Below are 26,499 nucleotides of genomic sequence, written 5' to 3'. Positions count from 1 at the left end.
AAGTTTAATTTTGAGCCTGCTAACCCTTACCATTCGCTAGTCTGTGCGTACTATACAAATGTAAATCACCCCTTTCCCCAACACCTAAATGCTCTCCTCTATTCCAAACGGGGCTGCTAAAACGTTATCACTTACCTATTGGTCTATAGGAAAGGAGTACTACTTGTGGCACCTTAGAGACTAACCAATTTATTTGAGCATAAGCTTTCGTGAGCTACAGCTCACTTCATCGGGTGCATGCAGTGGAAAATACAGTGAAAATACTATTGGTCTATGTCACTCCTTTGAATCCTTCCATTGGCTCCATCTTTTTCACCACATCAAGTTTAAACTTCTCATCCTTGTCTTCCATACCTTACAGAGCTCTACTGTTACTTATATCTGACAGTTTTAGTGTGTCACACACCTATCTCCTGTCAAAGTAGCCTAGATTTTTCTTTCATTTACACAGGTGTAAATTAGAAGTAAAATCCATTTAAACCAATTATTTACAGGACCAGTATAATGGTATAATCCTATTATGTATTTACAAATGAAGGGCCCAGACCTGTAAGATGCTGGATAGTTTCAATTTCCACCTTAATCAATGGGAGGTGAAGGCACTCAGAACTACCCAGGAACCGGCCTAAATGTAAACCCTGTGCTCTTGACAAGTTGCTGTTTTAGGTGTATGCATTGCAAAGGTTGGGTGCATCTAATCCAAAGGGGTTAAACAAGCAATTAAATAGTTTGGTTCAAGACTGCGGTGAAGCTTTGAAATACAGCTCCTATAGACTGGCTTTCTGCTATACCTATGTGCACAGGATTTAGCAGTGAAGAAAGTTATTTTGTTATCAATAAAAAGTATGATTAGGGAGATGACCCAGAGTAAACCCTGACTGGCTGTATTTGCTGCTCCTCCCAACAGCAATATGCTTTTGGTAATGATGCTTAGGTTTCCAACAAAACAAAACAGAGCAAAACAAGATTTCCTTGTTTTTCTAGTTCAAAGGGCTTTGTATGCTGTATGCTGTATTTTGTAGTTGCACAGCATTATGCTGTTGTGTTTACCAAAGCCCTTATTATCTTAATAAGAAAAGGAGTCCTTGTGGGCATCCAATGAAGTGAGCTGTAGCTCACGAAAGCTTATGCTCAAATAAATTTGTTAGTCTCTAAGGTGCCACAAGTACTCCTTTTCTTTTTGCGAATACAGACTAACACGGCTACTACTCTGAAACCTGTTATTATCTTAATGTCACCTCTAATGCAACTGTATGTCTTACTGCTTTTAAAAATATATATTTTATGCCATCTACGCAGTTCTATATTTGTCCTGCATGTTAGAGAAACATGTTTATATTGAATGCTACTGGATTTATGAACATGTCAGAACTGTACGTATTTGCTATGAAATGCTGCAAACAAACAATATAAAACTACAATTTTAACAGTAAGGCTTTATCTACTTCTGTTTTTGTTTGTTTGCATTGGTCTAGTGACACTAATCTAGCTGCACTAATGCTAACTTCTAATGGTAGATGTGCAGAGTTTATATTACTGATGGGGGCAGGATGAGGGTGAGCACTCATTCCACAGCATGACACTTCCAGAACCATACTGTCCTGTAGTACCTTGGTGAGATACTGTTTCAGTACTGAATCAAAATGAATACTACAACCGCTCTTTTCAGCCACATGAAGATTTTGTTTGGCGGTCTGTTATTGGCCCAGCCCAGCCTAAGCCTGTGAGATCTGATCAAATCACACTTCAGTTGAATACAGGCAGCTTTAAACAACTTCTATTTTTTAAAATCCTCATTCCAGTTTCCATTTGTGCCCATTGTTATCTATGTTTAGTGCTGACTCTTCAGTGCCAGACCATAGCAATGAGCTAAACACCCTTTTAGATTTGTTTCTTCCATGAAACCATTAATTTCTAACGATTGATTACCTTAGTATACTGACAAACAGCATTATGTCTAAGAACTAATATTACTTGTAAATAATTTACATAGAATCCCAGCCATTCTATTTAAGTTAGTGACGCATTTCTGGTGTGTACATATTTGATGGTATAAGATCCTGCCAAGCAATCAGTTATAGCCAAAGATAGACATTTGTTGTAGGGAGAGACCTTGCTTATTTGTGCCAGGATCACCTATAGCACTATATAAATAATTAACAATTCTAGCCTCTAGGGGAACCATCTCTAGACAAACTCTGTCAGTGAAAAAACTGAATTTTCTTAATGTCTACTTTGAATTTGTAGATGGACCTGAAGCTACCACTCCTTTGACTTCCTCCCTGACTTGGGTACATTGCTGCTCATTAACCCTTCCAATGTCCCTAGAAAGGTAGAAATGCCTCTTATGCTGACATCCCAACACACTTAATTCTCACATGCGCTTTCTGAGGTGTGAACAAGGAGAGCCATTGGGTCTCATTCAGTCCTGATGTGAGCAGGCCAGCAGCCTGGGTTACAGAACCAAGGTCTCTGGCCTCCTAAAACCAGTGGGCTCCTTGTTATGTTATTCTTAGGGCGTGTTCATTGAAATGACCTGAGGACAGGGTAACGAGATAGCAAGTGTGAAAAATTGGGATGGGGGTGTGGGGTAATAGGTGCCTATATAAGAAAAAGCCCCAAATACTGGGACTGTCCCTATAGAGACGTCTGGTCACCCTACCTGATGGGCAGGTGGGCACAGGGGTAATATGTCACACTCGTGGTGGGAGGCGCTCAGAAAAGCAGCCAGTACCCAGCCCTTCGGGAGTCGTACCCACAGGATCAAGACTGACAGGACCAATGGCTGCCCAGGCCTCATGCCACAGTTTCTGTTTAGAGACTCCCAATGGCCAGGGCCAGCTGCTGTCCACGTGGTCACTGCACTGCCCAGCTCTGGGGGTAGGGCTCTATGGTCGCAGGCACAAACCCCGCAGTTCCATGGGGCCCAGCTTTTTCTGTGAGTGGGATCAGCCCCCCCTGCAGCCTCAAACCACGGGCATCGGAGTAGGCTGGGATCCTAGGGGGGAGGGCTGGATTCGAACCCGCGGCCCCTACTCCAGTTTAAATACTCCCAAAACTCTACTCTCAATGACAGGTTTCAGAGTAACAGCGGTGTTAGTATGTATTCGCAAAAAGAAAAGGAGTCCTTGTGGCGCCTTAGAGACTACCCAATTTATTTGAGCATAAGCTTTCGTGAGCATCCGATGAAGTGAGCTGTAGCTCACGAAAGCTTATGCTCAAATAAATTGGTTAGTCTCTAAGGTGCCACAAGTACTCCTTTTCTTTCTACTCTCACTGAAACAGGCCGCCCCGCCCCTGCAGGGGGCGTGGAAATCCGTGATCGACGGGCGGCAGCATCAATAGCGCGGGAGAACTAGCCTAGCAACTAAGCCGCCGTGCCCCCATGGGAACAGGAGGAGGCGGGATTCCGAAGACGCTGCCCCCAATGGAAAAAGAGCAAGGCGGGGCTGAGGGTTTCGATATCCCAATAGAAGAAGAGGCGGGCCAGGCTGGGAGACCCGTTGCCCAATGGAAAAGGAGGTGGGCGTGGCCCTTAGCGTAGTGCTGCAATAGAAGAAGAGGAGGGCGGGGACCGGGCTCCCCAGGCACCAATGGGAGCCGAGTTGGGTGGGGCTGGGGCTGCTGTCACGGTGCTGCGTGCTGGGGCAAAGCGGGGGTAGAGAGTCAGTGCCACTGCAGTGCCGAGCTCGCTGCGCTGAGGGGAGGCAGTGAGGACCCCGGATCGCGGCCAGGAACGGCGCGAAACGCAGACCCGCGCTTCGCTCGCGGCCGGAGGGACCGAGCTCCGGCTCGGGCTGGGCACCGACTCCCCCGATCCCCTGGGGAGCCAGGGCGGTGGCGCCGGGACTTTGGAGCCCCGCGACTGGATCCCGCTCTGGCCCGGGCTTGTCCCGTGACCCTTCCCTGCCAAAGGCCACCCCCCCCCCCCGCGGCTGCCCCCTGTGATAGCGGCCCGTCTCCCTGATAGGTCGCCACCCCCGCCCCTGAGGCGATAGACGCCTGTCTCTCCTCTGTCACGACATGACGGGTGTCCCCATTGCTCGGTAACGACCCGCAGCCCGCTGCAGGGGGTGGCTGGACCCCCAGCGCCATAGGGTGCGCGTCCGCATCTCCCTGGCTGCTGCCGGCGTTGTGATACAGCAGCCAGCCCGCCGTGCCTGTGCGGAGTTGGGCTGTAGCGAGTGCCCCCAGGCCACGCAGGCTGAGACCGGTCCCTGGCACCAGATGCGTTTTCATGTCGCAGTATCTAGCCCTGCACCACCTGTTACCTCCTTCCCCGTGCGTGGCTGGCGCCCCCTGCCCCATTGCAGCCTGCCCTGAGCGGCGGCGCTGTTGAACATGCCTCTGTTTGTCTCCTGTTGCTGTTTGCTGCTGCTGCTGCTCCCACGGTGACTTTTTTTCCTCCTGGGTTCCCGTGATGGGCTCTGGGAGCTGATTCGCCGGAGAGATTTTTTTCGGGGGGTAAGGGAAAAAGAGGATGAGCCACGTGGGCAGCCCAGTGAAAGCCTATGACTTCTTGCTGAAATTTCTGCTGGTGGGGGACAGCGACGTGGGCAAAGGAGAGATCTTGGCTAGCCTGCAGGATGGAGCCACTGAGTCGCCCTATGGGTACAACATGGGTAAGTAGGACAGAGGCCATACCACTCCTGTAAGTGTTTTTTGAGATAGTAACTCGTTTCCCACTAGTTCCCTTCCCAGTCTCCGTTGTTCAGTGTTGCTAGGCTTCCCCTCCCTATGACAATGATGAACTTCTCCTCTGGCGCTTCAGTCTGCTGCTGCCTGCCTCCCCTTTAACTATGTGTGCTCAAAGGCACCATTAGGCTATTCCAGATTCCAGCAATCAAGTTCCATTGGAAATTAGAGAACTCACAATTGAATGGGAGGCAGAGGTACTATGTCCTACACCTAAATCCTTAGACTGACAGTTGCTTGACACGTTTGAAACGGCTGCCTCCACAGATCTCTCCTGATATGACTGTGGTGTTCCCAGGCATAGTTGGAAAGGGAAGAGTGCATGGAAAGTAGAGGAGGTGTGATGTTTTCCTGTGCCTATGTTCTTGAAGAGGGGAGTAGAATCACGTCTGTTTTGGTTTCAGATCCCATGCCAGCAAGTCTCCACTTCAAAACTACTTTGGGAGCTAAGACTTGAGAGACATGCTTCATCAATGACAAGTAGAGATCACTGAGCAAAGAAGTAGGGATCGTGTTACCCAAAGCTGTCCTAATAACATTCTGTTCCGTGTTCCCTGTGACCAATAAGTAAAGAGGGGTGTTGAGCATTGGTAGAGTCGTCTTTATTTATAAATTAGAGTCATTTGCAGCAGAATGTTTTTGGGTGTTTGTTCCTCTGTGGAAGTGTTGCCTTTTAAAGCAAATCATTTTTAAGGGGTGGGCTATAACACTCCTAGCCAACCTCCCTTTTACAAATTCATGACATATTTAACATGGTTGCACTTAGGTATTTTTTTAAACAAAGTATAACTAAACAAGGTATACATTATTTCCTGTAGCTGCAAACCCAGCAACTGTTGAAATAAACACACATTTTATTTTAGGATGGTGTGTTAAACAGAGTCAATATTTTAGGATGGTGTGCTACACAGAGATTCAAGGATGTGCTTATTATAACTTTTGTGCATCACCGAAATGTGGTTTTTTAAAATTCTTATACAAAAATACTTATTCTAAAATGAATTGTTAGTCAGCAAATGATGCACTGATTGCAAAAAGCCAAAAAGGTGGATTACCAATTTGAGTGATTTTAAAAGTAAGACAGGAGGGAAGAAAAGGGCATAAGACTGATAAGTTGCAATGAAATGTTACCATATGTCAGTTCTTTGGAAAGTTTTATATTTTTGGAATATAAAAAATTTGTGACATCAGAGCAGTGGTCCTCTAAGATGGGATTTCTATTTGTAGTTTGTTCCTTCATTTAACCTTTTAAGGAATGAGACTGAAGAGCCCCCATCAATACCAGATATATTTGCAAAGGAGAGAAGTGTGAGCTACATAAACTGACTCAAAACTGAATTCTGATGGGTTGTGTGTAGGCAAAAGAGATGTCCTTTGTGGATTTTTTGTTTTGATAGAACCCAAGTCAGCTTCACCATTTAGCTCTTCTATAAAGGTATGTTAGAACTGTAGTGATCACCTTGCAAATTTGCTGACTGCCTTAAATGACTATCATTATCTTACCTCAGGTCTGCACTACAAATTTACATCTGTATAACTACGTTACTCAGGGGTGTGAAAAATCCACATCTGCCTAACCCCCGGTGTAGTCAACAGGAGAACTGAGTATTTAATATCCCAAATAATATGGGCCTGATACAAAATCCATGGAAGCCAATGGAAAGATCCATACAGACTTCAATGCTCGGTGTATCAGGCCCATACTAAGGGTTTGTCTTCTTATACAGCACTGCAGCAGTGCAGCTGCAGCAGTGCAGTGTGCCGCTGTAGCTCTTTAGTGAAGGCGTTACTACATTGACGGCAGAGCTTCTCCCGTCAGCATCGTTAATCCACCGGTGCAAGAGGCAGTAGCTATGTCAATGAGAGAAGCTCTGCCATCAGTGTAATAATCACATACAAATGTGCACAAGGCAGTAAGTTTACATATCACTTCACAAACAGATAAGACACTTGACAAAGAAATTACACTCTAAATTATAAAAATTAAACAAACACAGTGGTTTGTGCCCACCCAAGGGTAATAAATCAGAAGGAGGAGAGTGAAGGAATTATTGGATATAAGAAGGAGAGAATGCTTGAAGAGGTGGGCCTGAAGAAGGAGTGTGGTTGGTGATTATTAGCAAGAACAAGGGGGATGGAACCTAAACCAGAATAGGGAAAGAAAATATTAAAGAATATTTAGATAAATTAGATGTATTTAAGTCAACAGGGCCTGGTGCAATTCATCTAAGGGTACTTAAGGAACTCACTGAAGCAACCGTGGAACTATTTTAATGCTCATCTTAGAGAACTAATAGATGACGAGTGAGGTCCCAGAGAACTGGAGAAGGGCAAACTTAGTACCTGTCTTTAAAAAGGAGAACAAAAAGGACCCAAGGAATTATAGAGCAGTCAGGCAACTTTGATACCTGGAAAGATATTGGAAAAATTATTAAACAATCAATTTGTAAGCACCTAGAATATAATAGGCTGATAAGTAATAGAGGTGGGTCCTGAGGTTGGATTTGAGGGAAGAGAGGGTAGTTGATGGATCAGCTCAAAGAGGGTGATCCTTGGGTAAAGGTGGTGTGCTAGAAGGCATGGAGAGGTAGGCATGGAGAGGTTTGCATGAAGCTGACATGGGTGGAAGAGGCTGGCATTGATGTCAGAAGTAACAGAACAAAAAGCAAGGGAAAGGTATGGGAAGCAAGGTCGGGAATTCTGTCTTGGCCATGTTAGGTTTAAGTTGACTGTGTAATCTTCGAGAGGAGATGTCAGAGAGACAGGCCGCAGTCCAACACTAGATACAGGGGAGAGCTGTAAGTCATTGACATACGATTGTCAAAACCAGATGGGCAGATGAGATTGTCCAGAGAGCTTGTAAAATGAGAATAGGAAGGGGCTATATATCAAGTCCTATGCGACTCATATGGATAGAGGAGGTGGGGGACTCCAAATGGGACACTGAAGGTATGATTAAAGAGGTAGAAGAAGAACCAAGTGAGGACAAGTCATGATGGACAAGGGAAGAGCAAGGTTTTAAAAATGTGATTAGCAGTGTCAAAAGCAGATGTGAGGTCTGAAAGGATGAGAATGGAGTAGAGGCCCTGAGATTGGGCAAAATAGACAGATAGAAATTCTGAGAACAGTTTCAGTGGAGTAGTGAGGACAGAAGTCAAAGTAAAAGGGATTAATGAGTGAGCAGGAGGAAAGGAAGTTGAGGTATTGGTTGTAGTGGCACCTTTGATCAGTTTAAAGGTGAAGGGAGAAGGGGCAATAGTTAGTAAGAGAGGTGGGCTGAAGGGTGGATTCTTTAAGGATTGAGAATATGGGCATTATGTGAGCAGCCAGCTCTCTGCAGACCACCCATGGTCCACAGATCAGTTAGAGCACCTGTAGTTAAGTAGTCATAGTAAGTTTAGTTTCCCTGAGGTCTGTCTTCGCACTTTGTCCTGAAGGACAGATGCACTGTCAGGCTCTGAGTTCCCTTAGCACTGTGTTTAAAGAAGCATTCCATTTGTTTACATCAGTGCAATCTTAAATGTTTCTCTCTTCATTGGTGGGGAAATTCAAACTTCAAAACACTTCTAAAAGTCATGGTAGCTGTTCCTTTCTCAGTACTCTGAAAGAAAGCAGGGCTGTATTAGAACTGATCTTCTTGCTGCTAAAACTGGGGGAGTAAATGCACATGGTTTGAATGGCAATATATTACTGATTCTGCCTGTGCTGTATGAGAACTGTCTTTGGTAAATAAAACTGCAGTGTTTTCCACTTATGTAATTAGCTTTCAGTTTATGCTCCTGAATTCCTATGAGCTTTGCTTGGTGGGGTTGTGGGTGCGGCCTGCTGGGTTGAGTTTAAAAGTTTTTCCTAGGAGTGTGTCTCTGAGCAAGAAACTACTAAAACCATTGTAAAGAAATCTTAGTCCACATGTTTTTTTTTTTTAATGACCCTTTTTATGTAAAGGAGAGCTCCTCTGTTGTTGCCTAAACATCAGTGCTCTTACACAGAGGGAGGCTTGCTCATGAACTAGTGTAAATTATACGTTGCTGATGTTGTAATTTGACAGTTTTCATGACTGACATTTTCAGCGACTCACAAGCAAAGGAAAGGTTGCATTATGGGTATTTTAGGTATGACTCTAATGCTCTAATGAAGTAAGGGTTTATGAGGGAGGGCACAAAGAGAGAATCTACTCAACAATGAACGTGGACCTAAGCCTTAATTTCTACAGAACATGAATCTTCATTATTAAAAAGAAGTTCTTAGCCACTACAATTGCATGGATCCCTTTCCAAATGTAAATGAATGCAGTGATGTCTTTGAGTTTGCATGACTCAAGTGCCTCTGCTGCTGCTAATAGTGGTGGAGTGAAATTAACATATTAGAGAGACAAACTGGGTGAGCTAATATCTTTTGTTGGACCAGCTTCTGTTGGTGGGAGAGACAAGCTTTTGAGCTACATCGAATTTTTCCTCAGGTCTGGGAAAGGTACCAGTGTCATGGCTAAATACCAGGTCAAACAGATAGCTTCACATAAGTAGTTAGTGCATATTCTAAAGGACCATTCAAGGTGAATTGGCCCATTAAGACCCGTGTAGTCACAGGACAAAAAAAGTGGTATTAGTGGGTTACAGATTGTTGTAATAAGCCATAATTTGTGTCTTTATTAAGATCATGATTTTTAGTGTCTAGCAAAGTTATGAATTTAAGCTTTCACGATCATCTTTTGAAAGTGCTGCACAGGTTTCCTTTGAGGATGAGGACTGATAGAGAGTGATCACTTTGCGCAAAGTGTTTACCCACAGGTGATGGGGTGGTTTTTTTTCATTTATCAACCCCAAACACACTGCCAGACTCATCATCAGAAGCAAGCTTCACACAGACCAGGACACATCCACTCAAAGCAGCACCAGATCCTGCCAGAGCAACAGATGCAAAATGTGCAGACATATCTGTCACGCTCTCTGGAGTGGCTTATGCCTGTGAGTGCCTACCTCAGGACAGACTGTCAAAACCAGGGCAGACACCCCAAACTAGTGGTGTGTTCTATAATTAGATTTCACCAACCCAGTAACAAATGTCAAATCCTGGGTCATTATAACAGTTATACCATGGAGTCACAGTCAGTTCCCTTAGACTCTCTAGTCTGTCTTGCCACCCAGACAAACTGCACTAGTGATAAATGGTCACTTACACCAAAAATCACAGCATATTCCATCATGGGCGGTGGGTATAATAGGCCAAGGGAGGCTAAGCATTCCCAAACAGGACGTGGCGCACCTCTCTTGGGAGGCGCGGCAGCCTGCCGGATTTAGAGCATCATTGCTTAAAGGGCACTTGGGCTGTGGCCTTCCCCACGCTCTGCCCTGTGGCCCTGCCTGCGCTGCTCCTCTTCCCACACCTATTCTGCCTCTTCCCCCAAGGCCTCCTCCACCTGCCACTTGCATGTCTCTGTCCCCAGCAAGTGTGTGCATGGAGGTTTCGGGGGAGGGTGCGAAGAGGCGTGAGTGACAGGGGGTCACCCTCAAGGGAAGGGGTAAAGAGGCGCTAGCAGGGGGGGGTCTTGGGGAAAGTGGCTAATTTTTTTTTTTGTTGTTGCTTTACTGCACACCACATTCTTCCCACTTTGACTCTTCTGTTGATCATCTATCTGTCCTGACATGGTGTAGCTCAGGTACGTCGGTGTGATAGTATCTGTTCCTCCATACATTAGATGTATGCCACAGCAGCATATTTCAGCACAGGACAGGATCTCTAGACAGATGCTTCTCAACCAAAGTGATCAATAGGCTTACATTGTCTGCGTCCCCCTCAAAAACAAGGTGGTTTGTTTAACTGGATCATTTAAATGGTTAACCTTTAAAATGCCTGATTTTCACGAATATCGTTTTTATGGTTTAACTGACTTTTCCCCTAACTTATCATTTTTAAAATTAAATGTGTCTTTGATCAAATATATTCTACATGATGTAGTGTTTTAGAAGAATAATGAGGTGCTAAAATCTGACACTGGTATCGTGTTTCTTATTTCAGATTCTGTTACAAAATTCAGACAAGTGACTTTAATTTGCTATTATTACACGTAGCACCTAAGGTTACTATAACTGAAAGACACTAAAGAAAAATACAGTAGTTTTCTTTTTTCCCCATTTTACTTTGTGCATTCAACATCTGTCTGCATGTAGCCAATTTCAGCTTTTGTCATGTGCAATCAGTCTTCCTGTTGCTTGTATAGGTTTTTCACAGCTGCAAGAGAGAGGAAAAACATGGGGGGGGGGAATCGGTCGTAAAAACACAGAATCGGCAAGGGCTTCAGGACAGGTACACTATTTGAAAGTATCTTGACCTTTTTTAAAATTAATCAGACTTCAATCTGACTGTGTCCCATTAAACCACTAGGACTGAACTCTGACTCAGGCTGAATGTGGGCCAGTGTATTGGCTAATTTTTAATGTGTTACTGGAACCTGTTTGTTTTCAGATTTGAACTCTGAATGGAAAATATCTGAGATCATTTGCTTGAAAAGTAGAAATCAACTTACTAATGTTATGTCTTCACTAGCAACACGGCTGCGCTTTAAAGTGGCTGTGCAGTTGCGGCACCAGCACTGGGAGAGCTCCACGCGGGGAGTAGCTATCAGCGCTGGGAGCGCGGCTCCCAGCACTGGTGCACTGTCTACACTGCCAGCACTGAAACTTGCAGTGCTCGGGGTGTGTTTTTTCACACCCTTGAATGAGAAAGTTGCAGCACTGTAAAGTGGCAGTGTAGACAAGGCCTTAAAATGTTTTATTTGTGTCAGGCTCTTACTCGGATTCTCTGGATTGTTTGTTTTCTGGAACTCAGGTTGAGAATTGTGAGGAAGAAATAATATTGGGTTAAATATTTACCCAATATGAGCTGAGTGTGTTTGCCTTATGGTTGGGTTTTTTTTGTTTGTTTTTTTAAAAGAACATTTGTACTTTTACCTGGTGTGGAGAATCTACTTGTGTAATAGTCCCAACATGTTTCTTTGTGGTTGGCTATTGAGAAAACCACCTAGGTGGCTGAATTTTTCAATGGGGAACCCAAAACTGTTTAGTGATTAAGTGGGTTATACACAGGTAAATAATAGTTTTTTCTCTTTTTTCTGTTTTCATGTGTTGTAATACATAGGTATGATAGTCTAGACAACTAGTGTTAATGCAGAACTATGGTTGAGAAGAAAACACTCAATTCCAGAGTTAAGACTGCAAGTTTAATACTAACTAGCCCTGTATTCTTACATGTTAAATTATAGCTTATTTATTAGTATTGAAAGAAAAATTTTAAGTAGTATAATGTAATTATACAACCCATCAAATTTAATGCCTAGTCTTACATTCAGTGCCATAAATTATAGCCTAGTACATACTATTTTAATGTTTGACTTGTTTAAATGAGATCCACAAAATTGGCTTTGCATAGTTTTGAATATGAATTGACAGCCTTTAAACCTTTATTTATTATTTTATTGTAATAGTACTAGGAGCCTGAGTCATGGACCAGGACTGTATTGTGCTAGGTGGTGTATGGACAGAGAACAAAAAGACAGTCTCTGGCTATGTTTACACTAGACACCTTAGAGTGGCACAGCTGTACTGCTGCAGATGCAAGGTCTCCCATGTAGCCACTCTATGCTGATGGGAGAGAGCTCTCCCACTTGCATAATTAAACCACCCCTAACATGTGGCAGTAGCTATATTGGCGGGAGAGCATCTCCTGCCAACATAGTGCTGTCCACACTGGTGCTTCTGTCAGTGAAACTTATGTCAATCAGGGGTGTGGTTTTTTTACACCCCGACCAACAAAAAAGTTTTACTGGCACAGTCTCTGCCTCACCTTTAATTTGGAAGCTTGTGGCTTTAAATATGGGCTACTTTAAACTCCTACCTAGAATCCACACACGCTAACTCACAAAATGTTCCACCCACCCACTGCTACAATTTTCCCTTTCTTCCACATCTCAGAAAAGAGAGGAGAGTTAAGATCTCATGCATAGTTAAACTGTCTTAATTACTTAAATCTTCACAACAGCTTGTGGCAGTGGACAAGAAGATGGTGTCTCATCTGGGCTGGGATAGGGAGGAGAGAGAAAATTGTGTTGGTAGCAGAATTTGGAGGGGCTATGTAAGCTGGATCCAATGTGCTGAAGTACAAAGGCCCTGGGCTATAACGTGTACTACCCACTCTTGGTATAATTACATTCCTATCTAACATGTTAATTAGGCTGTTAATCTGTCTGTACACTGGTCATGGGCTTATATTTTCCAGCTATCTTCAGCCAGGAGTAACATATTGGTGCTGCTTTCATTAAAACAGGGGTTTTAAACCAAAAAGGGAAATCCTTAGAGAACTGGTGAGTTCTCAGGTACATGAAATGTGGAGATTGATGAGGTCGGTAGGGGATTCTCTGCAGGATGAAGAAGGTGAGTCTTTGGCAACTGTGACAGGGAGGGGCAAGATTTAGAAATGTAAATACCCTAATTTCCATATAAAAGCACCTTCTGCAAGCTCAATAATTTGTGATTGCTGTGTAGGCAGAGACACAGCTGTGATAAAAGGCGTTGAGTCTTTTTGGTGGGGCGGGCCGGGAAATGGGAGAGCTATTTATTTCTCATGAGAAATTGGCTTTCTGGTTATAGTATGACTTTAACACTTCGCTGCAACTTGTGTTGTTCACAGCTTTTGATGTTGAAATACATGGTAGATGCAAATTCTCTCATCCCACGTATACAGTAATTAACAAACGTGACAGAAGTTTGTAATCAATTTCAAAAGGGGATGGTAACTAAGCAATAATTGGTGAGCCAAGGGTAGAAAATATACACAGTTTAGATGGACCGATGGTATTGCTTCAAAATCATAAGTGAACATTAAAATCGTGCCTGAGCATGAAGAAGTCCTGGGTTTCAAGGCTGCTGGTAACCTACTCCATGAGATGAAATGAATAAGCTCAGAGTGATTCTTATTGCAGAAATTTTATATAAAAGCTCTTGAAATAAGCAACTAGGGTTGGATGGAGTGCCTGAGTTGGGAGGGCTGCTATCCAACACAAGGGTAACAAGACTCAGGGTAAAAAATGACTTAGAGATCCTAAGCCTCATTGACTTTCAATGGGACTTGGGTGCCTATGTGGCGAATTCATTTTTGAAAGTGGACTTAGGCTCCTAATTAATTTAAGTGCTTTTGGAAGGTTTTACGTAGGTCTGTTCTCTTAGGGAAGAGCAGTATAAAATTATAATGAAATACAAAAGCCACTTTGGTTTCTTTTTTCTTGTATTAAACAGAATTTGATGACTTCTTCTAGAGCATTCAGCGTTGACCAGAGTAAGTGGATGACTGGTCAGTTTGTGTAGCCGTTACTGTGATCCTAATTCATAAATGCAAACTACATTAATGCAGCTTCAATACTGAGATGCTGAATACCCCAAAGTCAGAAGATTCAAAGTTATGTTTCCCACAGTACCAGTAACTAGGGTTTCTCTTCACATATGCAATATATTCTTCTTCATATAGTGTGAACTTCAGTGCCTTAAATCTGCCTGTTAACTACAGTAGCTTCTGTAAAATGCCATGCATTCTTGAAGTGCAAGTAACTAAAATACTTTTTTGATGGATTATATCTACTAAAGGACAACCCATCCTAAATGCTCAATTACTGAGGGACAATCTACACTCATTCCTATATTTGCTTTCTACAACTAACTCTCTGTATAGCTTTTCATGAGTGATGTACCCGAGTATTTGGATTCTAATATCCAAACTATATCATTAAATTTATCTAAATTTGGGTTATTGCAGATTATGTACTATATGTATCTTATGAGTTTTTATACAAACTTTGTATCTGTGGATAATCTAAGCACTATACCGAGATGTACAGACACTCTTTTCTCAACCTGTGTATTATATAATTTTAACATTAGCTTTAATAAAAATTTTAAATTTGTGGAGAGACAACCTTGTCTGTCTGTCATAAGGATGGGACCAAGCCTCTATTAAAATCCAATCTTTTACCTTGTTTTTTGTAGGAGACGGAAAAGACTGCTAAAAATGTGGAAAACGAAAAAGGAGTACTTGTGGCACCTTAGAGACTAACAAATTTATTTCAGCATAAGCTTTCGTGAGCTACAGCTCACTTCATCGGATGCTGTAGCTCACAAAAGCTTATGCTCAAATTTGTTAGTCTCTAAGGTGCCACCAGTGCTCCTTTTCTTTTTGCGGATACAGACTAACACGGCTGCTACTCTGAAACCTAAAAATGTGGATGATTACCATTAGGATGGAGTATAATGTAAAAAAGGAAGTAATTAGATGGTTTTGAAGTTAGTAGTTAAATTAACTAACCCCTTGCATACTTGAAAAAGTGGTTTTGGTTTTCAGAGTTCCTGTACTTAACTTTTGCATGTCTAGATCTTAGTTGGCAAATGCCTGAACAAAGGGTTTTTACATCGTTACGTATACTGTCTTAACTTATTTCTTCTAAGTAAGTTTCCCAGTATTTTTCCTAACATTGTTATTTTTTTGTATCAACCTTCACTTAAGCAACATTGGTTTCTGGCTAGGTGTGATTAAATATATACAATATGGCTCAGTTATGGGTGCTGTGGGGAAAGCCAAACTACTTTTCTGGAGTTCTAAAAGAGCACTATAAACTTGAAAATCACATTTCCATCTGTTGCTGCAAATAGCATCTGAGATTAACAGAGAAACACTTCTCTATTTTTTCAGCTTTACTTTGCAGTCATCAGCACTTAGTATATAGTCAGTTTCACTGTTTTGTTGATGGTCAGTTACATCACCCTCATCCACTGCTCTGGAGTGAGGTTGCATGAAGGATATTCCCCGGGCTCTGTAAATAGGTGTTTCCCAATAACTGCAGCAGTAGAATTGAAAAGGCAGCAGGTACATATGTGCACAGAAGGAAAATATAGAAAGTATGTTTAGTGATAGTATGAGCATGGTTAGGTCTGCCCAGAAATCCTTGCTGGAAAAAAACTTTAATAACTGCATGAGAATAGAAAAGTGTTACAAAACTTAATCCACAACAGAAATTCTGTACTTGCTTGTCAAAGGTAGATTTATCAGAAAAATGAATCTTTTAATTGGTAAATGTAAAATTAAAGTTGACCATATCCCTTTAATATCTGTGACAACACTGTATGAACACAACTTGCTTGTCTCTAAAGAAAAAGGGGAAAGAAGAGGTGTCCGTATGTGTTCACAAACTAATCTAAAATTCCCCTGCATAGTGCATGAAATTTGAAGCTGCAGCCACAAAACCCCGGAAGGGACCCAATAAGTCTGGCAGCCTTTTAAGGGTAGATCTGGGAAGGGAGATACAAGGGGCTGTGCAGTGAAGGAAATGATTGACTCAGGCTGGATCGAGACCTGTGGATGAAGACCCAGTGTGTTGGTATCTGGATAGCCACACTCTGTGCATCAGCAAGGAAGAATGTTCTGTGTACACAATAATTATCTCAGTCATTCTTGACTTAATTCTTATCCAATCTGTCCTCACACTTACTAACACATACTTTCTGAGCACTGCATTTGGGCCAGCCTTGTCTCTTCAAACCACTTTTGAGTTACTGGTGTGCAAAAAATGCATGTGGATAACTTTTATTTAAATAAAAAAATAATTTTTCATGCTTTAAGACTCAAATAACTTAAATGGATTTTCTTCACTTTTTGGAAAAGTGCATCTCTGGACTGAGACAAAGTATGAAAGATTTCAGCTTGAAGAATAGGAATACTTGTGGCACCTTAGAGACTAACCAATTTATTTGAGCATAAGCTTTCGTGAGCTACAGCTCACTTCATTGGATGCATACTGTGGAAAATACAGAAGATGTTTGTTTTTATATACACAAATCATGAAAAAATGGGTGTTTATCACTACAAAAGGTTTTCTCTCCCCCCACCCCACTCTCCTGCTGGTAATAACCTATTTCCCCTAGTTTTCCTTCCCCCCCCCCGATGTTCTTGTTCAACCCTGGATTTGTGCTGGAAATGGCCCACCTTGATTATCATACACATTGTAAGGAGAGTGATCACTTTACATAAGCTATTACCAGCAGGAGAGTGGGGTGGGGGTAGAGAAAACCTTTTGTAGTGATAAACACCCATTTTTTCATGATTTGTGTGTATAAAAACAAACATCTTCTGTATTTTCCACAGTATGCATCCAATGAAGTGAGCTGTAGCTCACGAAAGCTTATGCTCAAATAAATTGGTTAGTCGCTAAGGTGCCACAAGTACTCCTTTTCTTTTTGCAAATACAGACTAACACGGCTGTTACTCTGAAGCTTGAAAAATGTCTTTAAAAAAACTACTTAAAGCCTATATACTCTAAGTAGAGGCTGAGAATGCAAACACCTCTTTAACCATAGCATTGCTAGTGAAACTCTATAATGCAATATTTTTCTTTTAAATATTAGTCTTTAACTCCAAGCAGGGCGTGTTCTTGCTTAAAGTATTTGAGAGAAATGTAATTTAGTTGACAGCTACTGTCTCATTTCTGCCTATATAGGATTTTTCTCTGACATCTGCAAGCCAGACAGTTGAGTGTAGAAGATTACATGGGAAATAATTATATGGTCTTTGACTAAAAAGCTGCAATTCTAATAACTTATACTGCAGTCCAGCGGAACACAGGTTTTTGTCATCTTTCTATTCAACTGGAAACCAGTGTATTTAATTTGATTAAAAATCCTTTGGTGCAGACTCATTGGGGAATAACACAAATGTTTTTGGGTAACAGCCGTGTTAGTCTGTATTCGCAAAAAGAAAAGGAGTACTTGTGGCACCTTAGAGACTAACCAATTTATTTGAGCATAAGCTTTCGTGAGCTACAGCTCACTTCATCGGATGATGACCAATTTATTTGAGCATAAGCTTTCGTGAGCTACAGCTCACTTCATCGGATGATGACCAATTTATTTGAGCATAAGCTTTCGTGAGCTACAGCTCACTTCATCGGATGATGACACATCCGATGAAGTGAGCTGTAGCTCACGAAAGCTTATGCTCAAATAAATTGGTTAGTCTCTAAGGTGCCACAAGTACTCCTTTTCTTTTTACAAATGTTTTTATAAACATTTACACTAGAAGTACAGGCTCTTTCTCTTTTACTCCTTCAGATTGATAAGAGGTTTTGCTTATCCATCTAGAGGACAACACAGATCACTGTAGGAAAAACAAATGTGCGCATATTGCATAATGTTTTCTTCACTACAGAAATCTCTCGGCTCTATTCAAAAGCAGTGCTTTATTTGATGGTGGGAGAATGGCGGAAGAGCAAGTTTACTTTTATGACATTTTCAGTTTTCTGTGTTTTCATTCATCTTGACACATACATAACCGTTTTCTTTTAAATGTTTTGAATATAAAAATACAGACCTCCATTTTGAATATGAAAAATGTCTACTTTTACATTACCCACTGAAGTAGGATTCTTACTGGTAGTGAGAAATTGTTTATACATGTCTCTGTATAATGGGAAACTTTAGACTTTCTGCCAGTAAATAACGATATTTTAACAAGTACTTGTAGCTAAAGGTAGTATCTGTTTTTTCATGCAGTAACTGTCTCTCATCAGACTTCATTGCTTGAATGGATACTCAGAGTTTGTGTTGTGATTAATTTTAAGATTGTGTATTGGTGTTCTAGAGCAAGTTAATGAAGATGATCTACAAGTGTATGTGCTCATGTAGCAATGATAGCCATACATGATTTTAGGGTTACTTTTTTCTTAGCCTGTAAAGCATTTTTAATAGAAATTGCATTAAGGCTTGTACACATAACTAATTACACTGAAATTATTATCTTGCTTTAAAGACCACACTCTATATAGTTCCCAATACTTGTAATTGTTTGCTGTACTCTTTTTTGAGATGTCTCTTGTATCTCACCCTTTTTCCCCATCCTGGAAAAGGCACATTCTCTTAAATCTTTTTGGCTCTTTGCTTCCTAATAAATCTCAGCTGGTGTAAGAGGAGTACAGCACTAGTTCTGTGCAGCAATGCTTTTGTTGCGGATTACTTGTGAATGCTAGGGTGCTGACATCAATGGTTCCTTCAAAGTTAAACATAGCAATGACAGGTTTCAGAGTAGCAGCCGTGTTAGTCTGTATTCACAAAAAGGAAAAGGAGTACTTATGGCACCTTAGAGACTAACCAATTTATTTGAGCATAAGCTTTTGTGAGCTACAGCTCACTTGTAGGTCACGAAAGCTTATGCTCAAATAAATTGGTTAGTCTCTAAGGTGCCACAAGTACTCCTTTTCTTATAGCAATGACAGTTGTGGCACTACACATTAAATGGAAATAACAACTGTAGGGTTTGTAGTGGATACATGATAAAAGTTGCTTTGGTAAATATATAAATCTGTTTATAACTTATTCTGACTAGGTGGGTCATGACGGGTTATACATTCAGTCTGCCAGGACAGATTAACCCACTGAATGCATTAAAAGTTTTCAGTTGTCTGCTTTCTTTCACTTTCCATTGCTGTCTTTAAACCTTTTAGTTTTGATACGCTTCTAAAGTGACATGTCAACATCCTGATGATCTTTCCACAAAGCCAAATGTCCTCTGCTAGCACCACAGATCTTCCCTGAGAGGCTTCTCCCCGATTATACGTGCCCTCACGACCCCCATTAACTCCAAGAGAAGACACGTGGCTCCTTCACTGTGCATAACCACCATTCAGCTGCAAAAAAGCTGCCTCAAAATTAGGGTACAAATAATAGTTATGCAATGCTAGCAACTCTGAACCTGAAGATTCAGCTTTTTACCGCTGCTTCTCTCTGCTCGCTTGGCATCCTCTCCAAAGTCTCCAAAATTGCTGTGCATTAGGCCTGATTTCATGCACCTATTTGTTAATATGTCCCTGTAGATCCCAGTTGATCTGAGAGTTCCGTCCTTGATAGGAAGGATGATTTTGTTGTATTGGGAAGGGGTTGCGAGATGTACATATTGTGTTCCTGGTTCTGCCATGGATTCTTCAGTATCATGAACAAGTAAACTAACCTGTGTGCGTCAGTGTCTTCAGACTTGCCAGCATTGCATGACTATTATTTGTAACATAATTTGGGGGCACCTTTTTTTTCCACACAGTCCAGGATCACCTGAAGGGCTGTGAATAACTTGGATTTTCTGGATCATTTGCCTGCAGTTTCTGCTGCTGACTTCAGTTCCATTTCCTGAGCAGACAGCTCACTGATTCCTCTGCTCAGAGTAGCTACAAATAAGGGGAATCTTGCAGAAACAGCAAGATGGGAGAGCACAAGGGAGCTGGATCTTTCTCCATTGTACTAAGGAAGTTTGGGAGGTAATCCATGTAGAACCTCAGGAAGTGCTGGAAAAGATACCTACCTTGCTTACTCTGTCAGAAACAGAACAGTTTCACTGGCAAGCTGGAGCTTGCTGGAGAGGGGATAAGAGAAACTGGGAGACCCAAGGACTGGAGTGTGAACAGGGGACCATGAAAGAGAGGCTGTCACACCATAGGTTATGATAGAGAAGTTCTTGTTAAAAGGAGAACTCCATTTTTTGCATGCATTTTGTGTTGCGTTTTTGTCCTGAAAGGTGAGTGCACAAAGAGGTGTAGAGAGGCTTTCTACTGAAGGTTAAATCAGAACCAGAACCCAAATGCATGGGATTAATTGTATGTATATGTGTGTTTTTGAGGGGGTCTCATGACTTTTGAACTCTGAGATTTGCAGGATTGTCATCTGTAAAGTGGGGCAGCCAAGTTTTATCCCCATAACATTCCTCATGGGGTGTTTAAATTCATTAATATTTGTAAAGTGACTTAGAATCTCACATTTTAGAAGTGCCAAAGTAGTTTTTCTACTGCGCTTGGAAACATACAGTTTCTGGTGAAATCTGTCTTTGTAAGTACCAGTGCTGCATGGGTGGTGTCTCTGACTTTTCAGGACAGTAGCTTTTAGCCCGGGGAGTCATGGTGCCAAGGTTGTATGCAAAGGTGTTGTCTAGGGCAGTGCTTCTCAAACGATCTGATGTGGCGGACCGGGAATTTTTTTTCCCCAATGTACCAGGGACCGGTACCATATTTGTGCCATATCATTATCGTTTTCACATGGGCACGTAGCACATCAGATCAGAAAAACTAATATACTTCACTGTATTAATTGGAATGGGAGTGTGGCGTACATGAGGAGATTAAATACATTGAAGACTGACTGAAAGGCTTAGTGCGGATAGTATAAAATGACTATTATTCGTTTACGATCCAAGAAAATATTATTTGAACATTCGTAGTAATATTAATTTATATCGGAAACAATATAATGAATAAAATAGAAGTTGGCAAACATTTTTTATTTCATGTTTATTTTGTAAACAAATAATACAATATTACAATACAATAAAAATATTAAAAAATCAAACCAGCAAAGTCTCCTAACAAAGATATTATAAAAAAAATTATTAACGCAATAATAGGCTTTTAAAACCTTAACCTTTACTAATGTGAAAGGTGAGCCTGCGTCTTCTTTGTCAGTTTATCCAGTCATGGTTCAATTGAGGACCGTGCCACACGCAATGGAGAATGACTATCCATAGTATTCCTGTACTTTGTGTTAATGACACTCATGGTTGAGAAGCCAGTCTTGCAGAGGTATGTTGAAGGAAATGGGAGAAGAGTTTTCAGAGCAATTTCAGTAAACTCAGGATATTCTGCTTTCACTTTTATCCAAAAGGAAGCAAGTGATGTTGTAGTTTCAAAACTCATCTTCAGTCTTTCGTCAGCAGCCAGCTCCAACAATTTATCCTCCATAGTGACAATTAAGTCATCTTTCAATGGAATAAACGGATGTCGGATCCATCCAGTCCCTTTCCATGGATCTTCTTCTGCCGGAAAGTAAAACTCAAAACGTTCTGCCAAATTTGTCAAGTGTTCACTGATGACATTTCGTAGAGATGTAACATCAAGGTCTTCACCTGCATCGGCGATGATTGTCGCTTAGTTGTGAAACATGTCATAACAATCTCTTGACACTCGACTCTTCCATGCTTTTAGCTTTCGTTTATGTCCGTCAGTCTTGTCTGCCATTGTAAGACACAAAGCCATCCTTCCCTGCATGGAGATGTTGAGATCATTAAAGATGGCAAAGATATCAGCCAAATAAGCCAGCTTGGCTATCCAATCCACATCTCAGAACAATTGTGACCAATTTGGTTTTTTGTCCTGAAGAAACTCGGAGAACTCGTTTCGGCGCTCAAATACTCTTGGCAGGACTTTTCCCCTCTATAACCAACGTACGTCGGCATGCAATAGGAGCTGTTTATGATCAGCTCCCATATCATCACATAATGCAGTGAATAGTCTCGAATTTATAGCATTTGCCTTTACATGGTTCACAATTTTTACGACCTCGCTGAGCACACTGTTTAGTTCTGTTGACATTTTTTTTTGTTGCAAGACTTGCTTGGTGAAGGAAGCAGTGTGTTAACTTGCATTCGGGTGCAAGCGCCTTAATCTGGGTAACCACTCCAGAATGCCATCCTGTCATTGCGGCAGCGCCATCAGAACATACGCCTACACAAAACTTGAAGTCCAACCCCCATTTGTTAACGATGTAGTCGCTCACAGTCTTGAACACTTCAGAACTAGTTGTTTTTGTTGGTAATGAAGCAGAAAACAAAAACTACTCCTTCAAATCACCCTCATGTTCAAAGCGCACATACACCATCGGAATTGCTGTATTAGCAACGTCTGTACATTCATCAAGCTGCAAAGAAAAGTACTTTGCTAATTTAATCTGTCCTATGAGCTGATCTTCCATATTGTGAGCCAGATTGTGAATTCATCGAGCTATAGTGTCATTTGAAAGTGGCACCTGAGCCACTGTCTTTGCCACCGGCTCGTCCAGCATTTCCATACAGACATCTTTAATACAGCCTATCACTAGTGTCTCACTGATTGTGTATGGCTTTTTAGCCTTAGCAACGCAAAACGCTACTTTATAAGAAGCTCGCAAAGCACCAGTATTTATGTGTGACACTTCAAAGATCTGTTTCTGACAGCCTTTTAAATCAACATGCTTCCTTTCGAAGAACTCTTTTGGCTTTGAACTAATTTCATTATGTTTTGTATTTAAATGCCTCTTGAGCTTTGACGGCTTCATTGCATCATTAGCCAACACGTCGCCACAAATAACGCACTGTGGTTTTGGCACTCCACCATCATTCATGGCTACAAAACTGAACTGAATGTATGAGGAGTCATATTTCCAAGTAAAGCTAGTACGAATTCTTTTTGTTGACAGTGCTTCGGTTTCATTTATATTGCTGTCATCTGATTCAGAATAACTTGCATGTTCAGCAACCGGATGTCTTGCTAAATATGTTTGTTGATTGGGCCTCGCTTCGCCCTGTGTAACTTAGGCATAAAAATAATTAATATAAATTCCATCACCCCGGGTATATACTTAATTTATGATATTAGGATAAAAGCCGAATAAATGCAGTTGGAATGCTTTTAATTGAGAAATATGTGCGGAAGAACATTGATTAATAGGGTAAGTAATGTTAGGATAAGAAAATATATAAATTTTAAAATTAAATTGAAAACAGGATAATAATTGGAAAGTTAAGAGGGTTTGAACATATGGAAAGAGTGAATAATGAACGTCAAAAATAAGATTTACCTGTCTGAAAGATATGGAGTGAGAAAGCGAGGAATTTCGAGAACTTCCTGGCAGAAACATGTAGGTTTGATTCTAGAAGAGGGGAAGGCTATAAGTAAGAACAATGAGAGCGTGTATGAAACGATTTATGGATATGGAGGAAGCGAGGACGTTATGCTCATACAAAACACACGTGATCTTTTCAGGGGGAAAAGGCAAATATGCCGCATTTATTGAAAATGCAACAGTTAGCATATGCTTTTCCGTCACACACACACACACACACACACACACACACACACGCGCGTCCTGCCAGTTGTTTATAGGTTTCAGAGTAACAGCCGTGTTAGTCTGTATTCGCAAAAAGAAAAGGAGTACTTGTGGCACCTTAGAGACTAACCAATTTATTTGAGCCATAAGCTTTCGTGAGCTACAGCTCACTTCATCGGATGCATACTGTATGCATCCGATGAAGTGAGCTGTAGCTCACGAAAGCTTATGGCTCAAATAAATTGGTTAGTCTCTAAGGTGCCACAAGTACTCCTTTTCTTTTTGTTGTTTATAGTTACCAGTCTGTTGTAGCTCGAGTCAATGTAATGGCCAGTTAGATTGAGCACGAGTGAGAAGCTGGGCTCTGTTGGTCGCAATCCGATGCTCCAGGGCTTTGCAGGACTGAACCCAGAGTTCCATGGCAAAACACCCCAGCTTTATAGTAGTAAATTTCCATTTGAGTCCATGCATTTTGCAATGTCATCCTGTAATTGTTAGTCCTTAAGTGGTGTTAATCTTGGGGTTTTCTGCTGTTATCATTTGATGGTTATTGTCGGGCTTCCCATCGTTATCTCCTATCTGTTGTCTCGCCTTCAGGGGTGCCTGTCTCACCTCTGAGGTTGTCAATGCTGCTAACATGTTTAGCATCCAATACAGTGGATGTTTTCTGCTCTTTCCAAGTCTCTCACTTTTTCTTTCAGAGTAGCAGCCGTGTTAGTCTGTATCCGCAAAAAGAAAAGGAGTACTTGTGGCACCTTAGAGACTAAACAATTTGAGCATAAGCTTTTGTGAGCTACAGCTCACTTCATCAGATGCATTCAGTGGAAAATACAGTGGGGAGATTTATATACATAGAGAACATGAAACAATGGGTGTTACTATACACACTGTGACGAGAGTGATCAGGTAAGGTGAGCTATTACCAGCAGGAAAGGGGAAAAAAAACCTTTTGTAGTGATAATCCAGGTGGGCCATTTCCAGCAGTTGAAAAGAATGTGTGAGGAACAGTAGGGGGGAAAAATAAACATGGGGAAATAGCTTTACTTTGTGTAATGACACATTCACTCCCAGTCTTTATTCAAGCCTAATTTAATGGTGTCCAGTATGCTCAAATACATTTGTTAGTCTCTAAGGTGCTACAAGTACTCCTTTTTTCTTTTTCACTTTTTCTTGACCATCTGGACAAGATGTGATGGCTTTCACACCATATCTTTTCCTGATGCATTCATTCCTCATTCACACAGAGAGTCTCTCACAGAAACCTTCAAAGATATACAGACAGCAGTATTTTATATTCAGCAGAATACATTGTAAATCAAGCCTTGCTAAATCTTATAACTAAAACAATTCACATTGGGGCTTCAGGCCCTCAACATTTCTCTAATCTATTTATCATAGACACAATACAAAATCCTGTCTCTTACTAACTAAACTTTATAACAGGTCCTAATTGTAATGCATATTGGAAACAGGATCCCAGTCTCAGACAGTCATTCTTTTCTGTTATTCAAAAAGGGTAGCTGGCAGAATGAAATCAAAGTTTACATCAGTTCTTATAGTACAATTAGTACAATTATAAAATCCTGCTCCTACAAGGACTGTCTATTTGGCTATAGGTGTGTGGTGCTCAATTGTCTCTATCTACTTCGTAAGGGATACGGCAGAATAGGACAGAAAATAATAATTATTAAAATTTATAATATTATTAGTACTTAGATTCTCAGATCAGTGGGTTTGGACGGGGTCCCAAATGACAAACACGCAGAGATCCGTATGATGCTCTTTATTCAACTTCTCGATGGTAACTGCCGGTAGGGCGGGATCTTTACATGCGAAGGAGTGGGGTAAGTGCGTGCTCACACGTCTCATGCAAAACATGCTGTAGCACTATGGCATAATTATCAATATTATATATGTGCTTCTGAAAACATAATATTTAATATTGTCGACTTTTATCGACTGATAATTATTCTTGGTGGAATTCCCGTGCGATTTTTAAATTATACTATTCTTTCTTTCTTTCTTTCTTTCCTGGAAACTCACTGCAGACCGGCAGCCAATGGCTCGCGGACCGGCACCGGTCCACGGACCACTACTTTGAGAAGCACTGGTCTAGGGGTCATGAAACCTTCAGGGTATAAAGAAACCTCCTCAATGGAGACTGAATCAATGACAAGGCTTACTGAATGGGACATGAGTGAATTATAAATTTATCAATAAGAATTTGTTTGCTAGCACTTTTTAAAAGAGTTAAATGACCATTGTGCATATATATGCACTGGCTGGGAATACCAACTTTAGCCTTCTTTTACTATAGAGGATGAATTTCATGTGCAGCTCTTTCAGGTTAAAGAAACATTTTTCAAATATTCTCTTCTTTTTGTCATTTGAAGGTACAATATATAGGTTCAGGAGAATGCTGTCATTATGACACTACAGATGTACTTTGGATCTCCCCTTGCTCTGTCAAAGCTTGCTAAATTGTAGCAAAGGTCATCACAACCTCTGAGAGTGCTTGTGGTAGCACAGTGTAGATTTACAAAATACAAGTTACGAAACTTGGCTGCATCTTGTCCCATTTCATAAACATAGCTTGATCTTTTTCACTGAAATGGGTTTGTCTTTTCCTTTAGAATCAGCTTCTTCATATGAAGCCTGATCCAAAGCCTGAAGAAATAATTGGAAAGGCTCTTGCTGACTTCAGTAACTCAGAGTACATGATTCTCTTGAGCCAAATATCTTAAACTTGTTTACTATTAAGTGCCAAGATATGAGAGGCCATTGTGTATTTCTTCTGGAATATGTTGCACAATGTGAAGTATTTCATCTGTTTTCAATATTATTTGCGTTTCGAAGCTATTCTCTAGCACAAACTCTG

General features: G+C 41.2%; 1 protein-coding gene across 2 annotated transcripts in view; it reads left to right on the top strand.

Annotated features, from left to right (window-relative positions):
• Positions 1-3,572: 3,572 nt before the first annotated feature.
• RAB40B (RAB40B, member RAS oncogene family) overlaps positions 3,573-26,499 on the top strand; it is a 66,519-nt gene continuing 43,592 nt past the window's right edge. The window contains exons 1-2 of one of the 2 annotated variants that reach the window (XM_037914049.2): positions 4,496-4,622; positions 13,983-14,022. In XM_037914049.2, the coding sequence (XP_037769977.1) occupies positions 4,587-4,622; positions 13,983-14,022 (76 nt within the window). In that variant the 5' untranslated portion in view covers positions 4,496-4,586. Of the gene's footprint in view, positions 4,623-13,982; positions 14,023-26,499 lie in introns of both variants that reach the window. The other variant, XM_007072507.4, reaches the window with a different exon arrangement.

This window comes from Chelonia mydas, chromosome 14 (assembly GCF_015237465.2).
Source record: "Chelonia mydas isolate rCheMyd1 chromosome 14, rCheMyd1.pri.v2, whole genome shotgun sequence".
NCBI lineage: Eukaryota > Metazoa > Chordata > Testudines > Cheloniidae > Chelonia > Chelonia mydas.
The sequence above is the reverse complement of the archived record's forward strand: the minus strand, read 5'-3'. Positions and strand labels throughout refer to the sequence as shown.